Genomic DNA, 27448 nt, shown 5'->3' on the forward strand with positions numbered 1-27448 from the left:
ATGGCTGCAAAGGCCCCAGGGTTCTAGCTTCAGAAGACTAATAACCCAAAGCCCCCCAACTGACTAAATATCAAGGCTGGTTTTGCAGTCATTGGGGGAGACAAAACTATCCATGGGCTGCAGCCCCCTCAGCCACCTAACCCTACAACACATGCTTTTCTTCCCTGGACACCCATTTGCACAAGTAGCCCACAGGCAGCCACAGCCTAAGCCCAAAAGGCCCCTGAGTTGAAGGAGGAGGGAAGTGCAACCTTGAAGTCATGCAGGAGGGGAAAGATGGAGTCAGCATTAGCACCTGGACAATCAAGAAATGAAATGACAACTGATAAACCAAATGTAGTTCAACACCAAAGCTAAACCCATTTGGCAGGACGGTCATACTAAAGTAATGACATCCGTCCAAAAGTGAAGCCTTGGCTACCCCCACACACACACACAGAGTAAAATAAGACCTAAAAATAAGGGTCTACATATGTTTTGTCTACTGCGACCAGAGGATCTTTGAAAATGAGCTTCCGGATATACCATAAATAAGAGAAAGCTAAACTGAGGAAGGTTTTCGGCTTAATCTTACTTTCTACCATATCATGTGACTCAGTCTCAACTTGTACCCAGGCAAGACTTTGAGATAGCCACAGAAATGCTCTCAAAGCTGGGCTCCCTCTGTCCCCTCCCTCTGCCTGGATTATGACTCTGCTGCTTTTGTGTGCATCATCACAGCATAGTAGTGACTACTGTCAAGACTGGGGGAGGGGGGGAAGAGGAAGGAGAATGAGCAGTTCTACAGCGCCTACTATGTGCCAGGTCCTGCGCTAAGCATTTAATAAATACTATCTCATTTAATCCTCACAACAACCCTAGCAGGCAGGCACTAAAGTGCTTTGTGATATCACAGATCTCCCTTACATGGAGCCCTATTTTTACCTGATATAAATGACTAAAGGAATAACAGCAGTCTTACAGCTGGTCACTTCCTAAGGCTCCTTTATGTGACACTACTCCCCTTAAAGTACTCAGTTTAGACCAATTTCCTTCAATGGGGTCTAGAGATGCCCCAAGGGCTCCTGGTGGCTTATGTGAGAAGCCAGAAGGTACCACTAGTGGGCTAAAAGAAAAAGGTAACAAATAATGACTGCAGCATGTTGTAATAACAATAAACACAGCTCTAGTAACTAGCATTTGAAGAATTTTTTCAAGTTTGCAAAACACTACACAAATGCTATCTCATTTGAACCTCACATCAACCTTGTGATGTAGATGCGAGTATTCCCATTTTACAGATGTGGAAGCTAAGGCTGAGGAGAGGTTCAGTGACTAGCATTTGAAGAATTCTTTCAAGTTTGCAAAACACTACACAAATGCTATCTCATTTGAACCTCACATCAACCTTGTGAGGTAGATGCGAGTATTCCCATTTTACAGATGTGGAAGCTAAGGCTGAGGAGAGGTTCAGGGATTTGCTCTGAGTCACACAGCTGGTAAATGTCTGAAGCAGGATTTAAACTCAGCTCCTCCTCACTCTAATTTCAGCTCCTAATCTACTGCACCACCTCACTGCTCTGAATAACATGTCAAGCAAAAAGGGTAAGGGTTATTTGTAAAAAGATGAAAAGCTGCCTGCATCTCAGGATGTTAGGAGAACAAAGCAGTACTGAATTAAGAGGAAGCACAGCAGGTATCTTGGCATGAACAAGGCACTGGACTTGGCCTCAGGAAGCCCTGAGCTCACTTAACCAGCTGTGGGACCCTGGACAACCTCCCTCAGCCTCAGTTTCTCCACCTCTAAAATGAGGATGATAATAGCATCTCCTTCACAGGGTTTTCATGAGGATCAAATGAAATGATATATGGAAGGCATTGTGCCACCCATAAAGTCTTATACAAATCATAAAGCAAAGAAAAGAGATCCTGGAAAAGGAAGCCATGACTTTAAAGGGGAATGAGTTGAGGGGGCAGGAGCATTTCTAGATGGCAAGAGGCAGAGCCACTAGAGGTTCCCCAAAGAGGAAAGTGTCATCCCTGATAACTCAGGTGAACTGCACCTCACAAGATGTGCCCTTCCTCCTCTGACCATACCACCAGAAAGACTGGGGAAGGGGAAGGGGAAGGGGAAAATCACCTGCAGCCTTATCCCTGGACTGGACAGTCTCATCCCTGGACTGGACAGTTCTAACTCACCAGAGTGGTGAGAGGCAACACTCTCTGTAAAGCACTCTGCAAATCTTGGAGTGCAACATAAATGTTAGCAATTCTTTTTCTCATTATTAATATGGAATACAGTTGCAACACAGATTTAAGTACTCAATAAATAAATGCTTGATGAATGTGCCTATACTGGGTTAGCTATAAAATACGTGGTACAATGTCAAGAACCATGGCTTTGGAGTCACAGGGCCTGGGTTCAAATCATTCCTAACCTGTCAGAACCTCAGTCTGCTCGTCTCTAATGAGCCAGCTGGCTGAGAGGTCGCTGGGGACCCTTTCTGGCTCTAGGACTCCAATCCTTTGCTCCTGGTGGGGCACCTCCTCTCAAAGAGATAATTTGGGGGGGGGGAATAAAAAGAGCAGCCTGGATTTCTGTGAAGACACCAGCTTCAGCTGAAATTAATTTTTTAAGTGTTATATCCACTATGACTGAGAACACGGGGGGAAAAGCTGAAGCACCTTGCAGAAGGCAGGAGAGCTGAGGCAGGGAAGGAGAGAAGAGAAAATGAGGCTGAGAGGTAAGAGTCACGAGTCACCAGCCCACAGCTGGCCATATGTACAATACAGGAAAGGATCGCTCTGTGAACAATCAGTAATACTCTATCATGACAAGCTCACTCCCTTCAGCCTTTGATCCTTTCATTATCTCTCTCTGCTTTTGCTCTGTCTTGATTTTCCTTCCTGGCAGGTGACCCTGAAGCAGTGACAGGGCTTATTCTTGGGGATTCCCCCTGCCCCCACCTTCCCACCCTGGCTAGATGCTCTGCTCCCAGTCACATTAGGTAGGATGGTTCTTGCCTAGAGGTACAAACTGCCCTCAATACCCTGGGACTAGTGGGCATCCATTAAAGGAGGTTAGGAAAAAACTTCAATCAAGCCTGGCACGTCCAAAGAGTCAAATGGGTCAGAGATCATTTGTTCTGGGGCATGACATCCAGAAGTCATTCTCTGGGTATGAAAAAGGGGACAAAAGCTTTCACCCATGAGTACTAGACTCTGACTGCTGTGGTGACTTAGAAGGTCAGCCAGCTCCTCTTGTCCAGCCATCTGGCTTGGTACAACGTTGCTTTCCCAGATGGAACCAGCCAACTAAGAGGATGAGAAACTCCCACTCTCTTTTTTGGGCAACAGGAGGAATTTGGTTATTGCTTCCATTATAAGTAAGTCAGGCAACTTTGTAGGTGAGGGGGACTTCAACACGCCAACCCAAAGCCAACAGGGGAGCCCAAGGGGTGAGTCACGTTTAGGTGGGGGTGGGGTACAGGATGCTAATACAACCAGCTCCTTCCATGGAGAAGCAAAGCGGTGCCACATTTGGGAAAGTCTACAGTTATGTATGTCCACAAATGCATATCTCTCTCTCTCTCTCTCTCTCTCTCTCTCACACACACACACACACAGAGTTTGGGCCAGTTTCATAGAACCATATACTGCTAAGACATGTGTAAGAAAATGTACCAGCTTGGCCCTAAGCCCCAGACAGGCCATATCCTCCAATCCAGGATCTGACTATAGCAGCCTCTGCAAATGTGTTCAAGCAGGTCCAGGGGGAGGAGCGGAAGCCAACTGGCACAGCTAATGGCTGGGAACAATCACAATAAGCAAAATCCATTATGCAAACAGAACCCCCTACATACACCTGGTGTTATTGTCTAGGAAAAACCTCCAACAGGACAGTGAGAGTGCTAGGTTGAATAGTTACCATTGGGGAGGGAATATGAAAGGGATGAGAAGGAGTACAAGAGAAATTGCTCCCCCTGTACTCACCAAACTCCGTAGCTCCTCTTCTTCCAGGCCTGCTGCCTTCTCTATAAAGATCCAGCTCCCTGAGCTGCCAGAGGCGATTACATCTTTTCAAGTTCTCAGAGTGTGTGTGTACAAAGCACAAAGTGGCTCTCCTCTATTCCAGAGGAGAGAGGGGGATGATGGGGGTAATTTGGATGGAACAGGTGCTAATTCGGCCTGAGGTGGGGGAAGGGCTGCCTGCCAGGCACGCTCTCTCAGGAAAAGGAATCTGCCCCCAACCCAACACCTCCAACAGTGAGAGGCACCCAACTCCGAACTGTAAGTATTTCTCCTGGGAAGCACTGGATAAAACAGTGATGAAACCAGCCTCCAAAAGGACCCTTTCTTCCACCCATTACAACCATCCCCAGAAAACAGGAATCTATGAGCCAGCACAGCCAGCAGCTTGGAGCAGCATGCAGTCTAAGACATATACGTATACTCAGCACATTAGGGAAAAGAGCCCAAGTCTTGGAATCAGAGGACCTGGCTCCTTCTAAAGCCCCTGGTCACATGACTTTAGGCAAGTCACATGCTCTCTGAACCTCAGTTTCCTCCTCTATGAAACAGTCATACTTCAACTCCCTACCCTACAGCATTATAAAGGAAAGTACTCCCTCAACCTCAAATCACTTCAGAAATGTGAGACCCAAGAAAAGCATCTCTTCACCCCACAAAGATGGTGGAAGCAGTCAGTACTTTCTCTCATCTTTCTCAGCATCATGCTCTCTCCGTCTCCGTCTCGTTCTCTCTCTCTCTCTCTCTCTCTCTCTCTCTCTCTCTCTCTCTCTCTCTCTCTCTCTCTCTCTCTCTCCCCGTCTCTCTCTCTTTGTCTCTCTCCCCCTGTCTGTCTGTCTGTCTGTCTGTCTCTCTCTCCCCCCCCCCTTGCTCCCTTGCTCTCTGTCTCGAGCTCTCTGCTATTCACAAGACAACACTACACTGAACGTATGGCACTTCACCACTAGCAAAGTGCGTGTTCACCTCTGTGCTCTGGCTACCCACAGGATTAAGCTTGGGGCTCACCAAGACTAGGCAGTGCACTCCAAGGCTGGAAAGGAGGGGGGTAGGCTGTATACCTTGGGGAATCAAAGTTCTCTACAGTCAGCTGGCCTTCAGCTTCGGAACAGCGTCTAATTCAAAATAATCTTACTGAGCTGGAAGGCAAACTAGCAACCATCAACCTTTTCATTTTATAGATGCCGGAGTTTAAACATCGAGAGGGGAAGGGATTTGCCCAAAGTTTACAGCTAGTAAAAAGTCAAGATTTAAAACCAGGGCCTTCAACTCTACTCTACCACCCCACCCCCACCCCAGCCCCAGCCACAAATGAGTTCCAACACCATCACCAAAACTTCCTTGAAGAGCAAGGTGTTAGCGGGATTCTTCTAATTTCTTAACCAGAAGACCCAAAGAAAACAAGTGGCCTGAGGTAAGAAGTTAATAAGAGAGCCGGGGGGAACAGAAAAGGTTTGAGGCTCCCAACGCCAATCTATGCTGGAGCCAGGAAGCTTCACTACCTCCTGTGGGTATTGGTGTGTAAAAGAGAAGAACATTAACTCCTCCTGGTGGCTGAAATTAGGAGATAATAAAGTCTTAACTAGCGGATAAAAAGGTCCCAGTTTCCCTAAAACAAGCCATCATCTTTTATGGAAGGAGGAACAGAATGAAATGTGGACACATTCTAACCCTTCCCAAGGAAGGAAATGACGGGGGAAACTAACTTCATCTTGAACTGACAGGGTTTCTAGTAATGCTCACACCTCAAACATGGGGAAAAAAGGGGAACACCTGCTTGTCCAAACTCTAAGCTCACTATACTACAAGCAGAACACATTTCTGGCCTAACACAACCACCAAAAAAGGGTATACAACACCAGCGGGAAACAGCCCTCAAACCTAGTCAGAACTATATTAGAGCCAAGGATAGATGTTTAGAAAGTGGTAAAAGCTTTAAGGAGAAAGACAGCAAAAGCACCAACTGGCAGAAATGTTAAAGGCACGAAATGATGCCAAACCAAATATCAGCAGCACAAAGTTATATGTGATGCCAGGAGACTCAAAGAATGTGCTGGGCCTGGACTTTCCTAAGAGAACTGATGTGAAAGCTGGCTGACCTGCTGCACAGAACCGACTACAGTTTTTGGAACAGTTTTGAAATGACTTAGAAAGAGGATACAATGGTAATATCAGCCCAGAACCAAAGTTTAGGTGTCACAAATTAACATTAGGGAAGGAAATGTCCACCAGCACCCCACCAGTATGGTAAAGGAAAAAAAAAGAAAAGGATGCGATACAAAAAATGTTTCAGTTTTCATATAATCATAGAATGTCAGAGCTAGAGAGGAATGCTTTTAGAATACTTTTAGAATCTCAACCCTACAGATGAGCTGTACAGAAATAATAATAAATAGCTAACATTTATAGAGTGGTTTGAAAAATACTTTATAAACGTTACCTTATGTTATCCTCACAGTAACCCAGTAACACAGCAAGTAAAAGGCAGGTACAGGTACTATCACCCTCATTTTACAAATGAGGAAACTGAGTCTGAGAGCATTTAAGGAACTTGCTATCTGGTCAGAGAGCTAGTAAAAATGTAAAATAGGCGAGATTCAAACATCGGTCTTCTCACTCTGGGTCCAGGGTTCTTGTCACACACATTGCCCCCCATTCATTCCTGCCAGGCTTAGAGAACTGGTATTTTCCTTCCTCGGTCATCTCTTTCTTGTGGACATGATGAACAGGAGTAAGAAAATGTAACTGAGTCCTCTAGACAAAGCCATTTACTTCCACTCCATCATTGTTCTAACTTTGGGTACCAAGGGAATCCAGCTAATGAATCCAACAAGCTCAGACAACTATTACAGCTGCAGTTTCTGGAAGCTCAAGGCTACTCCATCCTCCAGAGAAATCTCCTGACTGAAAATGAAAGAAATTCAGAGCTCTAAATGGGCACCTTTCCCAGTCATTAATTTTTCCCAAGAATCCTTTCACCTGTCACCATCTTCCCCCCTAGCCCTCCTCAGTATAAGAGTAAAAAAGAGCTCCCAGGGGAATATGAGGCCTCCTACTCAAAGGTAATCTTCATTTAAGTGCCCAGGCCCCAGTGAACCTCACACTGGCATAGAGAACAGGGAGACAAGAGATATTTCTTAACCTGACCCGTACCTCTGGGGTACTTGCAATTTTAACAATGAACACCCTTAGAACCAACAACTTTCCTAGGGATTTCACTGAGTGGATTGCTAGTAGCAAGGAAATTCCCTTAATCTCCAAGTAAGATCCTGTTGGTTCCAATTTTGATCAGAGAGACGTATGAACCAAGGGAGCTGGTTATGAACCAAGGGAATTATGAACCCTAGGGAGGTCTAATGTCTTAGAATATATCAATTAACAAGAATTATTAAGGGTCTACTCCATACCAGGCAATGTGCTAGGCACTGGAGATACAAATACAATGAATGAAACCATCTCCACTTAATTACAATTCCTACATTTATATAACTCTTTAAGATTAGCAAAGCACCTTACAAATATTATCTCACTGGAATCTCATAACAATCCTGAAAAGTAGGTATTATACGATTCCCATTTTGCAGATGAGGAATGAAGCTGAGAGAGGTTAACTGACTTGCCCAGAGTCATGCAACTCATGTCAATTTGAACTCAGGTCCTCCTGACTCTACCTCCAATAATCTAGCCATTTCATTACATTACAGTTGATTGCCTCTAAGAGTTTAGTCTAAAAAGGTAGACAAACTTACACACACACACACACACACACACACACACAAAGAGAATAAAAATAAATACAAACTAGTTAAACGCAAGGTAACTTAAAAGGGAGGGGACACATAAAGATTTCATGTCGGGGAGGTGCCTGAGCTTCATTTTAAAGGAAGAAAGAGATGCTATGAGGAGCAGAGGTGAAGGCAGAAAAACATTTTATCCTAGAGGCAGCAGGGAAGCACTAGAGTTGACTGAGAAAGAGAGTGACATGATCACATCTATGCTTAAGGAAAATCACTTTGGCAGCAGTATGCAAGATGGGCTGAAACTGGGAGAGGTAAGGCAAGAACCCCAATTAGAAGGCTAATGAATAATCTGGGCCAGACATGGTGAGGGTCTGGACTACAGTGGCCGCTATGTTGTAAAATAGGTTGTGAAGGTAGAAATGGCGAGATTTGGCAAATGATTGGATTTATAGGTGAGGGAGAGTGAGGAAGGAAAAAAAAGGCAAAAATTACAAAACTACAGGACTGGATGGATGGCGGGGCCTTCAACAGTGATAGGGAAGCATGGAAGAGGGAGTGCTATTTTAGACAATGTCTAGTTTGAGATGTTTCCAGAACATCCAGTTTGTAATGTCCAACAGGCAAGTGATGATATGGGAATGAAGTTCAGGGGAGAGATGGGGCTGGATATAGAGATTTGGGAGGCACTAATCAGCCCAGAGAGAATTAAAACCATAGGAACTGATGAGGTCACCAAGAGAACGTAGAGAGAGAAGAATAGGGAGGCTAGGAGAGTTCCCTGGGGAAGACCTGCAGTTAGGGGGCAAGACAAGGATGATGATCGGATAAAGGAAGGGATGTCCAATCAACTGTTATCCTTAAGTACTGAATTTAAGTATGGCACATACTAAATGATGAATGATTCTAATCATTTTCTCCTTTCTCTAATTTAAAACTTTGAGAGCAAATGGCTCTTAATTTAAGGTTAAGGGGTCTGGGGATAAATTTCAGGGGGCCTGTGAACTTAGAACTGTGAATATTTTGTAACTACAGATACTTCTCACTTTACGTAAGTAGATGGTTTCAAAGACCTCTACATAAAAAGATTTTTATGTAATGTGAATTTGCCCTCAGATGTGGGGAAGGAGAAAGGAGGGAGGATGCTGGCACAGGGTTCAAGGACACATGGGGGCCAGGACAGAGAAGGAAGAGCAGGGGGAGGAACACATGGGTGCCTGGCTAGAACCCAGAGGAAGAACGTGGTGGGGGGTGGGGGTGGTTGAGAGGAAGGAGAAGAAGGTCTGCAGACACGTGGAGGCCACACATGGACCTGACACAGGAAAGGCCACACGCCAGGGCCAAGGACAGACACACATGCAGATGGATCAAGCAGGGAAAAGATCTCTCAGTGCCTGAGGTCTCCAGTGAAGTCCCCAACCAGCAGTGGCAGTGGCAGTCTCTTCATGTATCCATTCTTCTGTTTTCACTTGGAAGGTTTTTTCTTTCAGTTTTTTGTTTTGTTTTGTTTTTGGTGGGAGGGAGGCCACAGAGCACCAAGCCAAAGGGCAGAAGCAGAGAGACAGTACAGTCCTGTACAGCAAAGTTAACACAGGTGTTTTTTGGAATGTGGATGCCTTTCAGAATTCTTTATGTAAAGCTGAATTTGAGTAATGCAAATTTAAAGCAAAAAATTCCTATTATGTCAATGTAATTAGTTTTAGAGCTTAGAGTGACACCTACTGGAGGGAGTCATAATGTCAGGTGCTATTAGGTGCTGAAAACTGTCTCTAAAGCCTCAGCCTTGTAAGAACGAAGCACCAAATCTGCCACGGCTCAGGAACTAAGCTGTAAAGCTGAAGGGGGAACTGAGGAGTCGTACTACACAGGCTGCCCATGAACAAAAGAAGAGGAGCTTCAGATGCAAAATTAGCTTCTGCTGCCCAGTCAGAGCGCTGCAGAGACACCCCCTCCCCTGCAGATGACTATTAATACTCTTATTTGCCAACAACGCTGATTAACTAACTGGGCAGCATCAAAGATGAGAATGCTCCCAGCCCTCCCCAACAGCCAGAGCAAGCACAACCCATGTTGCTTGCTCCACTTCCAGTTCATAGTGAGGAGGCTCACCCAGAGGACCTTTCAGTTCTATGTCCTAGGATGCCCATCAGTAACAGTCACTGCCTGTAGCAGGCAGCTCACACACAGCAATAGCCTAGCAAGCGGCACCCGTAGCCTCCAAGTGGCCTGGGGCCCAGGTGTGCGTGCCCTGGACACGGGAGGGGAGTATTCCAGGCCAGCAGGTGATAGAGGGCTTACAACCTCCCAGTCCACAGTAAAAAGTGGTTGTCTTCCCTTTACCCAGACATGTATGTAATCCTCCTTCTCCCAACACACACATGAAACACGGGTAGAAGAACACCCCCTTGCTTGAAGAGTATATGTATATTTGTTGGAAACTGTTCAATAAAACCTCACCTGAGTTAGCCTCAGCATATTCCAGCACAAAGTCAAAATAGTCCCTGGATTTTCAATAGGTTTGCTTTAAAAGAGGGCTGACATTATGGCAGAGATCAGAGTTTCATACAAATTTATAAAAACGCTATTTCTAAAAGAAAAATAACCCAAGTGTTCATTGGGTTACTGCCAAAGTAAGCAAGGGGAGAGACTGGTCTGGGGTCTCAGATCCCAAAGCAGAAATCAGACCCAGAAGCACCTTCCAGGGGTGCTGGTGACAAACCCTGGTATCACCAAAAGTCAACATGCACTGACTGGCCATTTGCCTCATTCAAACCTGTGTCCTGTGCTGGCTGCCTCAGGGTTGGGGCCAGAATGAGTCAAAGGAATTAGGGCAGCTGTAGCTTCAACTGTCAAATTCCAGGGCTCTAGCCGAGGTCCTGATCCAACCCACTCCTGTGGGCAAGATGATTGTTCAGAATGACTTCACTTCTTACCTTGGTCAGTGCAGGCTCCCTTCTCCTCTACATGAATCCTGGGTCCCACTCAGGCTAATCGCTAACTCCTCCATATAGTATGATCATTTTTTACTTTGTTCAGGCTGCTCTGCCAGAATGGGTCACTGCCCTCTCCTGCCATCACCCTTATCTTGTTTATTTATCAGAGCTTCCTTCAAGTACCACACTTCCAGGAAGCTCTCCCTGATGACCCAACCTTGCAATGATCCTTCTCCAAAACTCTACTGCAGCACACAGTTTAACACTTTACAATGCTTTGTAATAACTGTTTTGAGTTGTAAATCTCATGCCCCAACAAGACTAGAAGCTCCCTGAGGACAGGAAGAGACAATGTGTTGTCAGGCTTCTTCTTTATATACTACACAGATGGGAGCATGGGAGGCCCTGCATACTTGCTGGCTGACTGAAGCAGCCCTCAGGTAGAAGGACACGTTAATTACTCTGTGCATCACCAGCAAACTGACCCTGGGGTTTGGGGGGGGCCGCCCCCCAGCTCCTGACAGACATCTGTCACCAGTAAATATCACATACTTCAGCAGAACAAACAACGTAGTGAGGCGCCATCTGGACCCAACAGACATCGTCTGTTGGTAATTATCCTGGATTTGACCTTTACAGAAATATAGATAAAACTGCTTAATAAATGAAGATACAGAGTATGCATGCGTGGGATAATAAACTATATCTACCTTTATTCTGTCATTGTGCTGTTGTCTGGGACAGAAATTCTGAGCTATGAGAAAGCCCCTCCCTTGTATGAATAATTCTTCTGCCCACTACAGGTACCCATTAACCCCAAATCTACCTCCAACTTAGAATAAGGCCAAAAGCCAAAAGTCTGAGATTGGACAAATTCTGGATTCCTGGTTTTGAGAAGGAAAATAAAGGCACTGCGGAAAGCAGAATGGGCCCAAGTCAAGAGAGATGGGGCAAAATCCCAGGCTTCACAACGTACTAAACCTGTGAGCTACGGTGGTCTTCTCTATAAAATGAGAGGACTGAACAAGATGAGGCTCACACTCTGATGATGAGACCAGGAAGGGAGTGAACAGCCACGTGAGAAGGCCAATGTTCAGCATCACCGACAAAGTACTAAGTCAGTGAACAAAGACAACACTTCTCCCAGGAAACCCAAGTTCTCTTCTCTATCTACATGAGACCGTCAAGTGCCCAAAGTACAGTAGGAAGAGTGTTGAAAGATCAGCACCATCCCTGAACAACTGAAACAGTAGCCCTCCTTCAAGAGGGTCTTGTTTCTCTCCCATCAGAAGCTGTGGTCTCCTTCGTTTCAACACAGGCCAGGACTCTGGGAATCCCTCCAGTGTCTGACAGAGTCCTTCAGCCATAGCAGGAATGCTTCCTGTAGCCTTAGGAATTATTATTCTGACATGCCCAAGAGAACATCAGATCTAGGCTAAGACATGGTCAGAAGGTATGCAGGTTCCTCAGAGGAAAGTGAGTCAAACCACCAAGGTCCATCTGACCTCTGGTAGGAAAGCAAGGATTTCTAAAAAGGCAATGCAGAGGCCTAGTATAATGGCCAGGTTACTGGAGCCAACCAAGGATCTGTGACTAACTAGCTTGCATCACCTTGGGGAAGTCTCTGAACTTGTCTCGGCCTAGACTTGGTTTCTCAGGTTCCTTTTAGCTCTACATCCTACACAGAGGAGAGGCCCAAGAGATGGACAGTCCTAGAGCCCAAGAAGCAGTGTCTACAGCAGCCCTGGGAGGGGGTCAGGGATGGAAGGCAGGGTCACAGCTCTCTTACCTCCTGAGCGAATCTTCCTCAGAACTTTCCTCAGGCATTTCCTGGTTTAAGGCCTCCTGTGATACATTCCCAGGTCTGCTGGCAGCCGCCTGGCTGTAAACTCGTTCCCAGTGGCCTGTCTCCTGGTTGAAGGCCACTCCCACAGTCCTCTCGTCCTGTGCACTGGTGGAAGTGCTCAACTCCAGCCTGCTGGAGCTGGGGACTCTCCCTCCCTCAGTGCCATCAGCAGGGGGCAGCTGGCTGCCCCCTGCTGGCAGGCCCTCCAAGGTGCTAGGGACCTGCCAGGAGGAACTACTCTCAGCAGGTGAGTAGTTAGGGGTGGTTCTTTCCCAGCGCAGGGTGTCATTGTTGAAGGTCAGGAGATTATGACAGGCACGGCAGCGGTTCAGGTGGCCCCGTGAGAGGTTAGAATTGTTCTCACTGCTGTGAGGGGTGGGCTGGTGGGAAGGACCTGGCCTCTCTGGCTCAATATTATTGTTGAGCATCTCTTGGGCCTGCTGGGTTGGAGTGGCGTCTCCCCCCAGGCCTGGGTCCAGCTCCTGGAGCCCGTCATACTCCAAGAAGAAGCGTCTCAGGTCACACTGCAGCTCATTTCGGATGCTGCCTGAGTTATTACTCTGGCCCGAGCTACTGCCCGTGTCTGCCTCAGAGGCCAGCCCTGATACTGAGAAGCCCCTCCCCTCAGTGGCGGAGGTGTACACCGACGCCTGGGAGCTGCCTTCCTGCTGCCTCAGCACAGACAGTAAGCTCACCGAAGAGGCGCTGGTCCTTGGCGGGGGCAGAGTATCCGCCTCAGAGCGAGAGTCCATACTTAGCACCGTTCGGGTCCAGTCAGAACCTCCGAGCCCAGAGGCTATTTCCCTCCCGGCCTGGTGATACCTGGAAGGGTGGCTGGAGAGAGGGCCACCCAGAGAGCGCCGGGTGGGCCCCAGGCTGAGGTTCCGGAGTGTGTTACCCGCAGTGCCACTCTGCACTGTGCTGAAGGCAGACGGGCGGTTCAGGAGGCCCTGGTCCTGCTGCGCTGACGAAGCCTGCTCCGAGGCATGGTAGGGCTCGGTCTGTACAGAAGAAAAGGAAGCGGTAGTAGCCCCAGCAGAAGTAGAAGGGGCACTGTCCTGGTGTGGGAAGAGGGAAGAAGGAATTCGAGCACCAGAGCAGCGGCTGCAAAGGCACAGCATCCCCAAGGGCTGGCAGCACTCCGCTGGGGGGCAGCTGACCCGCTCTCGGAGCCTGGTGTAAGCAGACGTCCTGGTGCTCTCCGTGCTGGGTGGAGGGGGAGGCGGTGGAGGAGGCAGGGGTGAGGGGGTGGCAGAATCTTGTACTGTGCTGTGCTCTCCCACCTGGATGCCAGAGGAACGGGAGGACAGCATGTGCAAGAAGTTGTGCAGAAGAGGCGTCCGGCGGACAGGCTGGGACTGCAGGAGAGCACGCTGGCGGAAATGAGACAGCTCCGTGCCATCCACAGGGATCTCTGGCTCATCATCACTCTGTAACAGAGCACGTCGGGGAAAAGCGGGGAGACAAGGGCAGGGGGCAGCACTTAGCATTTCCAGGCAAACCAAGAAACACTAGCAGCTAAACTGTATTACACCAAAGAGGAAAAACCCTCCACAACAGAGCAAAGCCCCTTCATCCTGGAGCACAGGCCTCTCAAAACTGCCTGATCTGGGCCTCTAAACCATGGATTTGGACACAGAATTAACCAACACTCTTTCAGGATGGAACTAAGCCTAAGTGAATAAAGCAGGAAGACCAATCTCCATGTATAAGCTACCTCCTCCATGGCAAGGAGGCCAGCAAGAAAGAGAAAAATGCAAGCCAGCCGAAGTCACAGCAAGGAGAGGTGCCATCAAAGCCTCACTTGTGGTGACAGAACGGGAGGCTGTCATTCTAAAAGAAAGCCAGGCCTCACTCTCTTGGGACGATTGTAACTCTAACTTTGGATATGCAACCTGCAGCTGATTCTGGAACTTGTCTGAAAGCAAAGATGTATTCAGTAGGGGGGGGGAAAGCAGGCCTAAGTGACCTAGGATAACCCAAAGCTTAGGGGGACTTAGGGGCTCTGGGGAAATCATTATTTCAGTTACCTGCTGATTGGAGGGGTTAACAATTGCTGTGAGTAAGTAGTGTCCAAGGGGGTCAAACCTCACCAACCTAAAATGAGAAAGAGAGACAGAGACAAAGATGAGAGAGACAGAGAAAGGGAGAGAAAAAAAAAGAGGAGGAGGAAGAAGGAAAAGAAAAAGAGAAGAATAAAAGAGAGGAGAGGAGAGGGGAGGGGAGAGGGAAAGAGTAGGTGTTAATTCAAAACTTGGGAAATACTGTATTATACTCTATATCCACACTACTGAAAAACTCAGAGACTGCATACCTAGGCATTTATTTAGCTTGAGAGACTTCCGAATCTCTGTATATATAGAAGATTCAGTTCTTCTTGCTACCCCTTCCCACCTGCCTCATAAACAGGGTTCCCATATCTCTGAAGAAGCAGCAGCTTTTGGAAGCACCACCAGATTCCCTCATCCCTGGGAACCCCAGCAGCTGGCTCTCCTGCACAGTGTGCTCACCCATAGGAGGGCCCAGCCTGGCTGGAAGGCAGCAGAACTCTCCTATGCCCATCCTTGGGGATCAGTTCACCCTACAGCTATACCTGCTGGAAGCATAAGTCACAGCCACAAGTGCTAATGACTTAGACTAGAAAGTAAGCCTACCCAACTGAAACACTAGAAGATAAAATTTCTCTATTTTTACTCCAGGTTCAAGTTACAAACATATCTTAAGTTTGGGGCAAGAAGATATCCTATTTGGCAGCTTTTGTTATATGCCTGACTTCTCTAAAATTCCTGTCTTGCAAAGATTTGATATAAGCACAGACAGAAAAAAAAAAACCAGGAATTCCTCACCCCATGAAACATACAAACATATTTTATGTCTCCTGACAGACTGATTTTGCCCTTAAGCCTACTCAGCTGGTACTTCTGATAGCTATGAAAAGGGTCCAATTGTACCCGGTAAGACACTGAAGTAAGGCCCACAGAACACAAACACTATCCTCACAGCCACACTGCATGGATGTACACTCTTAGAACCTCACTTCTTTGGCAGTAGGAGCAGTTACTAGAACCATACCAAACAAGAAAACAGAAGAAGTGATAATACAAGTTCTCCCCCTCCACTCCAGGCCTGTGCCACATGGGCCATCCTCTAATGGAACAAGCTACTCACCGGACCCTCTCCATCTCACTGGCCGTCTTCACCACTGCAAAAGGCTCCCGCCGGCTCCAGTCCCAGAAGTGGATCTCATGGGCCGTGGCAATCAGCAGGAGCTGAGCCGTGGGGTGGAAAGCCAGGGAGGCGATGGCATTGTTGCTGTCTGTGAACCAGCTTTCACTGCCACCCTATGGATGAACATTCCCAAATCACTATCAGGTTAGACAATAAGCTCATGCAGACGGGGAAACACCTATTTCAGAAGGAATCCATTTAACATAATTTACTGTCCACTGGGCCTTTTTAAAATAGGACCCGCAACTAGGTGGCGCAGTACATAGAGCGCCAGCCTTGGAGTCCGGAGGACCTGAGTTCAAATGTGGCCTCAGACACATGACACTTACTAGCTGTGTGACCCTGGGAAAGTCACTTAACCCCAATTGCCTCATCAGAAAGGCAAAAAACAAAAAACAAATAAAATAGGACCCCATGAAATGGACCGGCAGCAGCAACCAACCCTGACCATACAATATTCCTTCAATGGTTAGTCCTTTTCAATTACTCATGTCTGAGAGTCCTCCACAATAACAAGCAAGAACCACACCCATTTTTCCAGTGAGGCACCTGCTCAAACCCTGCAAAAATGTGAAGCGTCTCATGCCATGGACTGACAGAACGTGGGGCACACCGGCCGCCTACACCGGTCACCAGCAACAAGGTCCTTTTTCCAGTGAGAGGGAACATCTTCATACTGGGTAAAACACAATCCTCTCTACAAACCAGGTCTAAAGACATTCAGACAAAGGCCAGTGTTCCCGAGAGAATCCTAGGGGATTCTGGTGCTATCTGGGAACCACACAAAGGGCAGCTGACAGAGACGAGGCTTAGGAGCCAGGCTGCCTGGCTGCCCCTCCAAGGACAGAGGGAAGAAAAGGTGGGCCTATCCTCTACTCAACAAGCCATTCCTGTTTATCAGGTAGAGTCCTGAGGCATGAGCAAAGACTAAAGAGGGCGGGGGCAACTAGGTGGCGCAGTGGATAGTCAGGCCCTGGAGTCAGGAGGACCTGAGTTCAAATCCAGCCTCAGACACATAACACTTACTAGCTGTGTGACTCTGGGCAAGTCACTTAACCCCAACTGCCTCACCAAAAAAAAAAAAAAAGACTAAACAGGGTGAAAGATGAGAAAATTCAACATTGGTGAAGTCACAGAAAAACCAACAAGACCGTTTACTGCTGCTGAGCCTAGGGATTGCTTTCACTCTCAGAAAGCAATATGAAGTTATATATGGAAGTTATGCCAGCAATCAGATTTACAGTCAAAAGAGAACATTATAGGGAAGAAAAGGTAATATTCAAAGCAGCACAACCTGTAAAAGCAAAAGCCTGAAAACAAAACTTTTACCCCACAATCAAAGAATGACCAATGGGCAGAATCTGAAGACTTCTGTGAAGCAATACAGAGCTACAATAACAACAAAACCCTGACGCTGCCACAGAAAGGAAGACAAAGTCAGACAGCCACAAAATTGAGATTAAACACCGTAGACAATGCCAATTCTGCCTGGGTCCAGTTCCAGCCTACAGCCTCTTCCCTTTCAAGGAAGGTTACATTATGGAAGGGTACAATGGCATGTGCCGCCAGCTCTCACTTCTTGGTTGTCTGGCTGAACTTCAGAGGCATTTTTATTGCGGCTTGTCTATGTCCACTGCTACACCGAAAAATAATTCGTCAATTTTTTTAAAAAAATGATCTAGAAGGGGGCAGCTAGGTGGCACAGTATATAGAGCACTGGCCCTGGAGTCAGGAGGACATGAGTTCAAATCTGGCCTCAGACACATAATGCTCACTTAGCTATGTGACTCTGGGCAAGTCACTTAAACCCAATTGCCTCACTAAAAAAAAAAAACAAGGTGTTCTAAAATGATGACCTAGAGCCTGGACGTAAAGGGGTTTGCTTCTGCCCCTCAAACCAACAGCAGGAGGTATCTAGCAATCAGCTTAGCCCAGGTCAGAGCAGCCAAAGGAAGTACTCACATGTAAATCCCAAATCCTGACCTCCCCATCAAGGCAGCCAGAAGCAATGAGGCCTGGGATGGTGGGGTGAAAAGTCACACACCACGGTGTACGTCGATGCCCAACCAGAGAATGAACACACTTGCCAGTCTTCACCTCCGTAATATAGATGTTGTGGTTCACATGGGTGGAGGCCATGAGCGTCCTACAAGAGAGAAGGAACGAGGAGCTAGGCAGGGGAGGAAACAGTGCAGAACTTCTTTGGTTCTGGCTGACCAACATGGATTAGCACCTTTCCTGCATGGGATGACAAATCCAGTGGAACGGGTTAAGTTTTGGGCTACAGGTACCTCACTTTCTCATCTGTTCCCTGGATACTCTATCATGGCCTCAGCTGTCACAAGACCTTTCTAAGGCACAGGTCTGACCATGTCACCTTCCTACTTAGTAAACTCCAGCTTCCTATTACTTCCAAGATAAAATATAAAATCCTGCTTGGTCTTTAAAGCCCTCCCTAACCTGGCCCCTACCTACCTGTGCACTCTTCTTACACTTCACCTCCCTCCGTGCCCTTTGCAATCCAATGACAACCGGCCTCCTGGCTATTTCTCAAATGTGACACTCCATTTGTGGTATGTCACAACTCCAAAAGCTTGTCCCTATTCCTTGAACTCTCTCCCTCCTTCTCTTGGCTTCCTAGCTCCCCTGACTTGTTTCCAGTCCCAACTAAAGACAAGAAGCCCTTCCCAGCCCCCTTAATTTCACTGCCTTCCCCCTGTGATTACCTTCAATTTATCCTATGTCTCGTCTGTACATAGCTGTTTGCACGCTGTCTCCCTCATTAGACTGAGAGCTTCTGGAGAGGGGGGACTGCTTTGGGCCTTTTTTGGGCTCCCCAGTCAAGGCCAGCACAGTGAGTGGCACATGGTAATAAAGGCCGGAACAGGAGAAATGTGACCGCTGCTCCAGATACGTGCCTTCTTGGCATCCCCACGTATCCCATTCGATCTTCCATCTCCTTACCAAGAACAACTTATAGAGCACCTACCATGTGCCAAGCACTGGGTTAGAAACCTTACAAGGCCAGACCCCATGCCTGGAATAGACTTTCTCCCTCGCTTGTCAGCTCAGATGACATTTCCAACACCCACCCAACCATGGCTCAATGCTCTCTTCACTCTCAGACAATCTGCCTTTACTGTCTAGGTTTTGGCTTTACTCCTCTGTGAGCATGTTCTAGCACCCCAGAGGAACACATCCCTCTTGGGGGCTGCGATCATTTCATTTCTGTCTCTGTGTCCCCAGGGCCTGGCACAAGATCTGGTATACTGTAGGTGCTCACTAAACACTTGTTGAATGGGGACGAATTCTGAAATGCTTTTTGGCTGGTCTACCTCATCCCCAGTATCATCTTTGGAGTTAACAGTCTTTTTTAACCCATCCAGAACCATGGAGCTACCTCTCCATCACTGGCCCCTCCTCGAACCATGACTAAGACATTTCATAAACCCCTTTGCTAACTTGTCTTTCCTTCTCGGCTACAAAGGGCAAAGGGACTGATCCATGCAGTGCTTCCAAGGGCTTTGAGCGACTGGTCTGTGTGTTACCACTCAGAAAGGGCAGGACAGGGAGGCAGGATTCAGGCGAGGCTGCGCTAACCAAATGGTGCCATCACTGAGGGTAGTAAAGGTAAGGCTACAGATGGGAGGAGAGTACCTGTCTGGGCTGAAGGCCAGTAAGAAGGTGGATCGTGGACTGTCAGGAAGCTCAACTTTCTGGAGGAAAAAACAAGAGAAGACAGTGATAAGACTTCCCTGGAGCCATCCAAGAACAATCATTAACAACCCTGTTTCAAAAGCCACATCTGCATACACAAGTCTAGCCTCAAACCATTAGGAAACAAAGCTCCACATAGAAAGTAAAAGAACTAGGCCCTAAATTCTCACCCCCACTGGAAAATGACTCCCGACAATGGCTGTCTCCTTCCTACTTTTTCCTCTGACAAGCTGAGCTCTGTCTCTGTCTCTACCCTTGCCTGACCAGTGCTGGGCTCTCTCTATGAACCCTTCATCCCCAGTTCCCAGGACAAAAGGTTTCTTGCCTTTCCTTCCCATTTCATCCACCGAGTTTTATCCTCCACCAGCTCCTGCAGAAGCCGCTGAGCCCCTAAGGTCCACGTGCCCCTCTCTCGACCCCAGAGTATCCGGACAGCATTCTTCTCAGGGACAACCTTCATGGCTCTCAGGCACCACTGCCACGCCAGGCACAGAGGAGGGTGGAGCAAGCACTGGCTCCAGGTTTGGAAGCAGCTAAAACGAGGCCATCCAGGTCCTTGGACGTTATCCTCATGGAAATCTGGAGAAACAAAAATTGCATCAAAAGATTGTTCCATGGCTGGAGAAACTTCCCATTACAAATTCAATTCTACTTAAATGAGGGATGAAAATGCAGGGAAGAGGAAGTAGGGAAATTTCTTCCATATCAGCATTTGGAATGTTTTTATCCTAAAATAAGCCATCCCACCTCAACTTATTCTAGGTCCAGTCACTTCTCCTCTTGCTCTAAGGTACAGGCCCCAATAATGGGTCTTTGGCGCCAGCAACAAAAAATAAACATCACAAACTTCATACTTTACCAAACAGAGAAGCTTTTGAAAATCTGTATTTTTATTCTGAATTTAAACACCAAAAGAGCACGTCCACACAGAAAACGGGCTGCAGATAGCAGGCTTTGCCTTTCCATCATAACGTAAATTTCACATGTAACTGTTAAAGGCGTTCTGCTTGTCTGTGCTTTCTTCTGGTCTTCCCTCTGCTCTCTACCATGTATTTTTAAATGCCCCCTCATTGCCCGTCTTTCTTCTTTTTTTGTTTAACAGCACAATGACTGCTTTTTACCCCAAAAAATTTAGGGGAAAAAGAAGAAAAACAAAATCAAAAGGAAACTTTCTGCTATATCAGGACCTCAAATCCTGCTACTGGCATTTCATCTATAGGGGACATTGCCTTTTAAAATACAAATTGAAAAATTATATTAACCACTATATCCCAGGCAAAAGGCAGCCTACTGGAGGGGGTGGGGCTGTCCTCAAGCCAGGAAGCCCTGGGTTCGAATCCTGATTCTAGCACATACACGAAGCATGGATCCTCTTGGTGCTCCAGGAAACCCTCCAAGACTTGAAGTTGCCCAAAAATATCGCTCTGCACTGGGAGAATGAGTTTCCTTCCCTGAGAGGTCCTTACACTCAAATGATCATTAAGCATTTATTAAAATCCCTCTAACATGTGTGCCAAGCTGTGTGCCAAGCCCTGGGAACAAAGATGCAGTGAATAAAACAAGTCCTATTGGCAAGTCTAATGTAGAAGACAAGAAAGACATCCATCAGCACCTACAGAATAGATAAAAGGTGAATAAATACAAATAAATGCCAAGAGATTAAATACGAGGTCGTCTGGGAGGGTGGGCATTAGCAGTTGGGGGGGAATCACGAAGGATATCAAGGAGAAGGTGGTGCTTCGGCTGCATCCTGAAGGAAGAGTGGCATTCTCTAAGAAGGAAATATTAGGACAAAGCATGAAGAAAACGGAGAGAGCCATTTGGGATGGATCAGAGTGTGCGGGAGGGAGTCATGCACTATGAAACACAGAGGCTGGCATCAGGCTGTGAAGGGCCTGAAAAGCTCAACAGAGGCATTTGTATGATCCCAGAGGCTCAAGGAAGCTAATGAAAAGTGCTGTGGTCAGATCTGTGCTTGAGAAAAATGGATGTGGCAGGAGTGTGGAGAAACTTGAAAACCATACTGTACCTATTCATACATGCCAGGCACTAGCAATATAACAATGAAAAGGGATATAGGTTTCTGCCCTCAAAGAGCTTACTGTCTACTGAAGGGATATAATGTCTACACAGATAAGTATAATACAAAGCAGAATGTGATACAGGCAAGGAAGGTGTCCACACAAAGTCAGGAGAAAGACTGCTGCCCACTGGGGGAATCAGGAAAGGCTTCATGACTCCAAAAGCAAGAGGAGAAATGCCCATATGTACAAGAATATCCACAGTAGCACTTTTTGTTGCAGCAAATAACTAGAAACTAAGGGGGTGTCTATAAACTGGAAGAATCACTTAAATTTTGTTATATGAACGTAATAAAATATTACTGTGCCACAAGAAATAATGAAAGGGACCATTTCTGAGAAACCTAAGAAGACTTGCATAAAATTATATAGGGTAAAGAGAACCAAAAGAAAAATGTATATGACCACAACACCATAAAGAAAAACAACTCTGAATGACAAGTACTCTGATACATACAATGACCAACCATGACTCAAGAGGAACAAGGACGAAAGAAGCTTCCTTCCTAGGACAGAGAGGAAATAACATGGGCTGCCTTGGGGCCTCCTCATTTTAGGTCCTCAGCAAAGGCCAGAGAACTCCTTTTTCGGTGTAGTGAAGAGAGGATTCTTGATCAGGCACAAGTTAGACTAGGAAGCCTCTGAGGTCTCTTCCAGCTTTGCAAGTCTGTGATCCTGAGACTACAGGGCCCACAACTAAGCCTTCCAGGAAACACGCCCACGTCTTATGGCCAGAAATGATCCAATCTTACAGACCATAGGGAAGGAGCCACCACAGAGGTAGAAGGAACACCAGAAAAGCTTTCTCCATGATATGACACTAGGCACATAAAGTGAGTAGGAAAACCACATCACTTACTCCCTCCTTTTACAATCTCTTAAATCCCAACTAAGAGGATAGCTCAAGATTACAAAATGAGCAAAATCACCAATCGAAATGTCAACTAAGTTACTCCTAGCACTGCACTTGCCCCTAAAAACTTCCTGTATGGCCTAAAATCGATAAGACTAAAATTCCTCCAAAAATAAACCAAAGAAATAGCTCCTACTCTCATTTTGTATGTACTTTTATGGGCACGTGTTTATATGTAACTGTCACTATGAGGAATATGCCCAGAAATAAGTTACAAGCACAGAAATTGCTGGATAGTGCTGTAGAATGCATCTTGAGAATGGATAGTGTGATTCTATGTTGGACCCAGACAGCAGGGTTCCTCTTCCCAGAGTGTAGCGTAAGATGCTTGAGAACAGGGATTCTTTCATTTAGGTCTTTGTACCACCAGTGCCTAGGTACGTGTCTGGCACAAGGTAGGTACTTAATTTGGGAACTGCTAGGTGCATTTCAGGGGCAAGCTAAGACGGGCCTGCAGGCAGGAAGACTTGAGGTCAAATCTGGTCTTAGACTCATACTAAGCCATGTGACCCTGGACAAGTCATTTAACCTGTTTGCCTCAGTTTCCTCATCTGTAAAATGTTGTAAGAATGAGACAACTGTAAAGCACTTAGCACAGCACCTAGCATGTACTAAATGCTCTATAAATGGTAGCTATTATTATTACTATTGTTATTATCACAATATACTTGTTGTTTGATTGACATACTCTGAATTGTGAATAGCGTTTGTCCTTAACAACGTACACTGCAAAAGCCAGATTTCAGACTGACTAGCTATCAGCTGAAAAATCTACCAAAATTCCCTAAAGAGATAAGAAGGAACAGAAAGTACTGTCAGGGGATCTTCTTGTTAGCCACACATGGTACACCACCTGTGCATGTATACCATGTCATCAAGAAAGTTAACAGCATATTAGGTGGCAGATATTCTAGAAGGGATGGGGATGACCCTGAGGCAAAGTTCTTCTCTATGACCCTAATAACTTATGTACATACACCAAAGAACCAAGAAGGGGGTGGGGGGGCTGGGGAGGGGATACTCTTGCTCAACCAGCCATAGTTTTTTAAATTACCAGTACTTAAAAAAAATAAGGAAACTGCCAGTGTTAATTACCAGTAAAGAGAATATCAATTCTGTTTTCTAATATGAATTTATTAAATACTTTTAAAAAGCTGTACACAATAGTTTCATATAAAATCCTTTTTTCTGTTCTTATACATGGAAATGTTTATGTCTGTCAAGTTTGGAATAATAAACTAAAAAAAAAACTTTAAAAAATTTTGTTCTGGCACTTGTACGGAGGACGGATTGGGGTGGAGACTTGAGATGGGCAAACCAATTAGAAGGTGGTAGGGATGAAGCTCTGAACTATGGTGGGCAGCGGTGTGAATCAATTCTCAGGAAAGGGAATACAACTAAAAAAACCTAGAAAAGTAACAAATTAAAAAACCCCAATTAAACATCAAAACAGAAATCCTGAACATCAAAGGAGAGATTAATAAAACTGAAAACTTAAAAAAAAACCCATGGAACTCAGAGGTAGTTTTATGGGAAAAAAAATAGATAAACCACTGGCTAATTTGACTTTTTTAAGAAAGAAAGGACGAAAGAAAGAAAGAAAGAAAGAAAGAAAGAAAGAAAGAAAGAAAGAAAAGAAAGAAAGAAAGAAAGAAAGAAAGAAAGAAAGAAAGAAAGAAAGAAAGAAAGAAAATGAAATTATCAGTATCAAAAATAAAAAGGTGGATGTACAAACAATGAAGATGAAACAAAAGCAATTATTAGCAGTTATTTTGCCCAAGTATACGCCAATAAAACTGACAACTAAATGAAATGGATAAATACTCAGAAAAACATAAATTGCTAGATTAAGAGGAGAAGAAATAGAATACTTAAATAACCCTATTTTAGGAAAAGAAATTGAATAAGCCATAAATGAGCACTCTAAGGGGGAAAAAAAATCACAGAACTGGATGAATTTACAAGCAAATTCTATCAAGCATTTAAAGAATAATTAATTTCAAAACTAAGAAACTGTTTGGAAAAAACAGATAAAGGAGTACTACTAAATCCTTTCTATGACACAAATATGGTTTTGATACCTAATCCAGAGAGAACTAAGACAGAGAAAGAAAATCACAGACCAATTTCCCTAATGAATATTGATGCAAAAAATTAAATAAAATATTAGCAAGGCGATTACAACACTATATCACAAAGACCATACACTATGACCAAGCTCTGGGCTGAATGTAGGGGTAGTTCAATTTTAGGTAAACTATTAGCATAAATGACCCTATCAATAACAAAACCAACAAAAATCATATAATTATTTCAACAGATACAGAAAAGCTTTTGACAAAATACAATACCCATTCCTATTAAAAACTAGAAAGCATAGAAATAAGTGAAGCTTTTCTTAAACGATAACTAGCAGGGGGCAGCTAGGTGGCACAGTGGATAGAGCACCGGCCCTGAAGTCAGGAGGACCTGAGTTCAAATCCGACCTCAGACCAAAGACTTGACACTTACTAGCTGTGTAACCCTGGGCAAGTCACTTAATCCCAACTGCCTAATCAAAAAAAAAAAATGATAACTAGCATATAATGAGTATACAAAACCTAAAAGCAAGCATTATGTGAAAGGGGGATAAGTTAGAAGCCTTTCCAATAAGACAGGGATGAAGCAACTACTACTATTGAACCACTACTATTCAATATTATACTAGAAATACTAACTATAGCAATAACATAAAAAAAAATAAGTTACAGGAAATCAGCATAGGCAACGAAGAAACAAAACTATCACTTTTTGTAGATTATATGATGGTACACTTAGAAAACCCTAGAGAATCAAATAGTCAAAACAATTAACAACTGCAGCAAAGTTGCAGGATATAAAATAAATCCACAGAAATCATCAGCATTTCACTATGTTGCCAACAAAACACAGCAGGAAGAGGGGGAAAAAAAGAGAGAAATTCCATTTAAAATAACTGCAGACTGTATAAAATAGTTGGGAGTCTATCGGCCAAGACACACAAATGAACACGCTTACAAAACACTCTTCACACAAATAAAGACATTTAAATAAAAGGAGGAATGTTAATTGTTCATGGGCAGGCCAAGCCAATATAATAAAAATGACAATACTACCTAAATTAATTTGCTTATTCAATGCCATACCAATCAAACCATCAAAGAACTACTTTATAGAGCTAGAGAAAATAATAATTAAAAAAAATTCATCAAGAGGAATAAAATGGCTCAGATTCTTATAATCTAGCCAATAGCTCACAGGTGTTCAAATTCCTTAAGAAGCTGGCCAATATGAGGGATGTTCTAATAAACCTTGTCTTTGGCTGAAAGAAGGCTTGGGTCGAATTCTTTCGCATAGGACCTGTGTGTTGTGATTTTGGGGTCCCAGAGCCCCTAAACCTCAACATTTTGATGGCTCATACGGGGAAACAGCATAACCCCAAGTTCTTCTCCAGCCCAGACTGGCCGGTATGTAAGCCTCCCCCAACCCTTCTTTCTTCCCCTGCAGTTGGTTGCTCTCCAAGCACCTAGGTAGGCTTGGAGGTGCTTTTTGGGCAGACAGTTTCGAGGCTGTCTCAAACTCAGCCTGACATTCTCAGGCTCTCAGTCCACTGGTTCAGTTTGTAGCTAGGTGGACCTAGGTACACCTTCCACAGCATAGAGGACAAGGACAGACGCCCTATCTGGAAGTGTATGCCCAATTCTGTCAATTCTCTCAGCACTAGGGAACTGCGAAAACTGCAGTTGTTTTTTGGTTCCCTGAGGCTTACTTACTGCCTTCCCTCTACATCCCTGAATCCTCCTTCATGGAGGTTACAGGGAAAAGTTAGAACAGCTAAAAATATCTTAGTAGATTCTGGAGGTTTTGTGATCATTAAGGAGTGTTTCAAAACTCTGTACTACCTGGTTACTCCCTTCCCTTGAGTCAAGAGAGTATCTGTTAACCCCTCTCATAGGAGAAGAGAGTTTCACCTTTCCCCCTCACTTTAGATTTCACCCTCCCAACCTTGGGAAAGGAAGGAGGGAGGAGGGGCAGCAGCTTACAGCATGGGCCCCACTGGCAAATGACCTTGGGCTCCAGGGCAATCTTGGCTTGGAAGCATCATCCAGGTTTAACACATCCTGCTCAAGATAAAGAAGCTGGCCTCTGAACATGGGTAAACTGCATTTTCATACCAAGTGTGACATATCAGAGCCAACCTTAATAAGGGATTCAATCCTGAATCAGCCTACCTTGCAGTTGGAACTCAGAGACTGGTTTGGAAAAGGTACCTGCACAAGGATTCCTTGAAGCCAAAGTAGAAAGGGCCCTACCAAGTCCTCCTGACCAAACCCCATGCTATGAAGCTGAAGGGAGTTGAAAATTGGATGCATCTGTCCTCTGAAGAGGGCCTCCACCCCTAAACTGATCACCCAGTAACCTGGAAAGGACATGTTATTCAATTTCCCTTTGGCTCTACTTTATGACTATCTTTGTGACTTCTCTCTCCAGTCAAAACACCCCTCCCTGACCTCCACTCCATTGTATGTGTTCTTTTTATTCAGATATAATCTCTTTGAAGGCAGAAACTATTTTGCTTTTTATATTTGTATCTTCCATGCTTAAGATAATGCTTGGGACATAAGTACTTTATACTTTTTAAATTCATGCATGCATCCATCCACTTATCCATTCTCTATAAAATTTGCGCTTTCATTAATAGTATTTTAAAAAGCAATAAATGTTACTAGTATCAAAAAAAAAAGAGGAATAAAAGGTCAAGAATATCAAAAGAATAGAGGAAAATTAGATGTGAAGGAAGGAGGCCTAGCAGTACCAGATCTCAAACTATATTCCAAAGTGGTAATTATCAAAACAATTTGGTACTGGATAAGTACTGAAGACAATAGAGTGGTTGACCAATGAATATATTAGGTACACAATACGCAGAATCAAATGAGCACAGCAGCCTAGTGTTTGACAAATCCCAG

The 27448-nt window shown here is 45.2% G+C and overlaps 1 protein-coding gene across 7 annotated transcripts in view; it reads right to left on the reverse strand.

Annotated features, from left to right (window-relative positions):
* Positions 1-27448, reverse strand: part of AMBRA1 (autophagy and beclin 1 regulator 1) — a 190571-nt gene that overhangs the window by 134908 nt on the left and 28215 nt on the right. For 4 of the 7 annotated variants that reach the window (XM_021009799.2, XM_021009797.2, XM_021009798.2 and 1 more), the window contains exons 2-7: positions 19792-20045; positions 19407-19465; positions 17712-17895; positions 15690-15862; positions 14552-14618; positions 12465-13951 (exon numbers count right to left, since the gene is read on the reverse strand). In XM_021009799.2, the coding sequence (XP_020865458.1) occupies positions 12465-13951; positions 14552-14618; positions 15690-15862; positions 17712-17895; positions 19407-19465; positions 19792-19926 (2105 nt within the window). In that variant the 5' untranslated portion in view covers positions 19927-20045. The remainder of the gene's footprint in view (positions 1-12464; positions 13952-14551; positions 14619-15689; positions 15863-17711; positions 17896-19406; positions 19466-19791; positions 20046-27448) is intronic. The other 3 variants (XM_078149046.1, XM_021009801.2, XM_021009800.2) reach the window with 1 other exon arrangement.

Source organism: Phascolarctos cinereus, unplaced genomic scaffold (assembly GCF_003287225.1).
Source record: "Phascolarctos cinereus isolate Bilbo 61053 unplaced genomic scaffold, phaCin_HiC Scaffold_9;HRSCAF=440, whole genome shotgun sequence".
Classification (NCBI taxonomy): Eukaryota; Metazoa; Chordata; class Mammalia; order Diprotodontia; family Phascolarctidae; genus Phascolarctos; species Phascolarctos cinereus.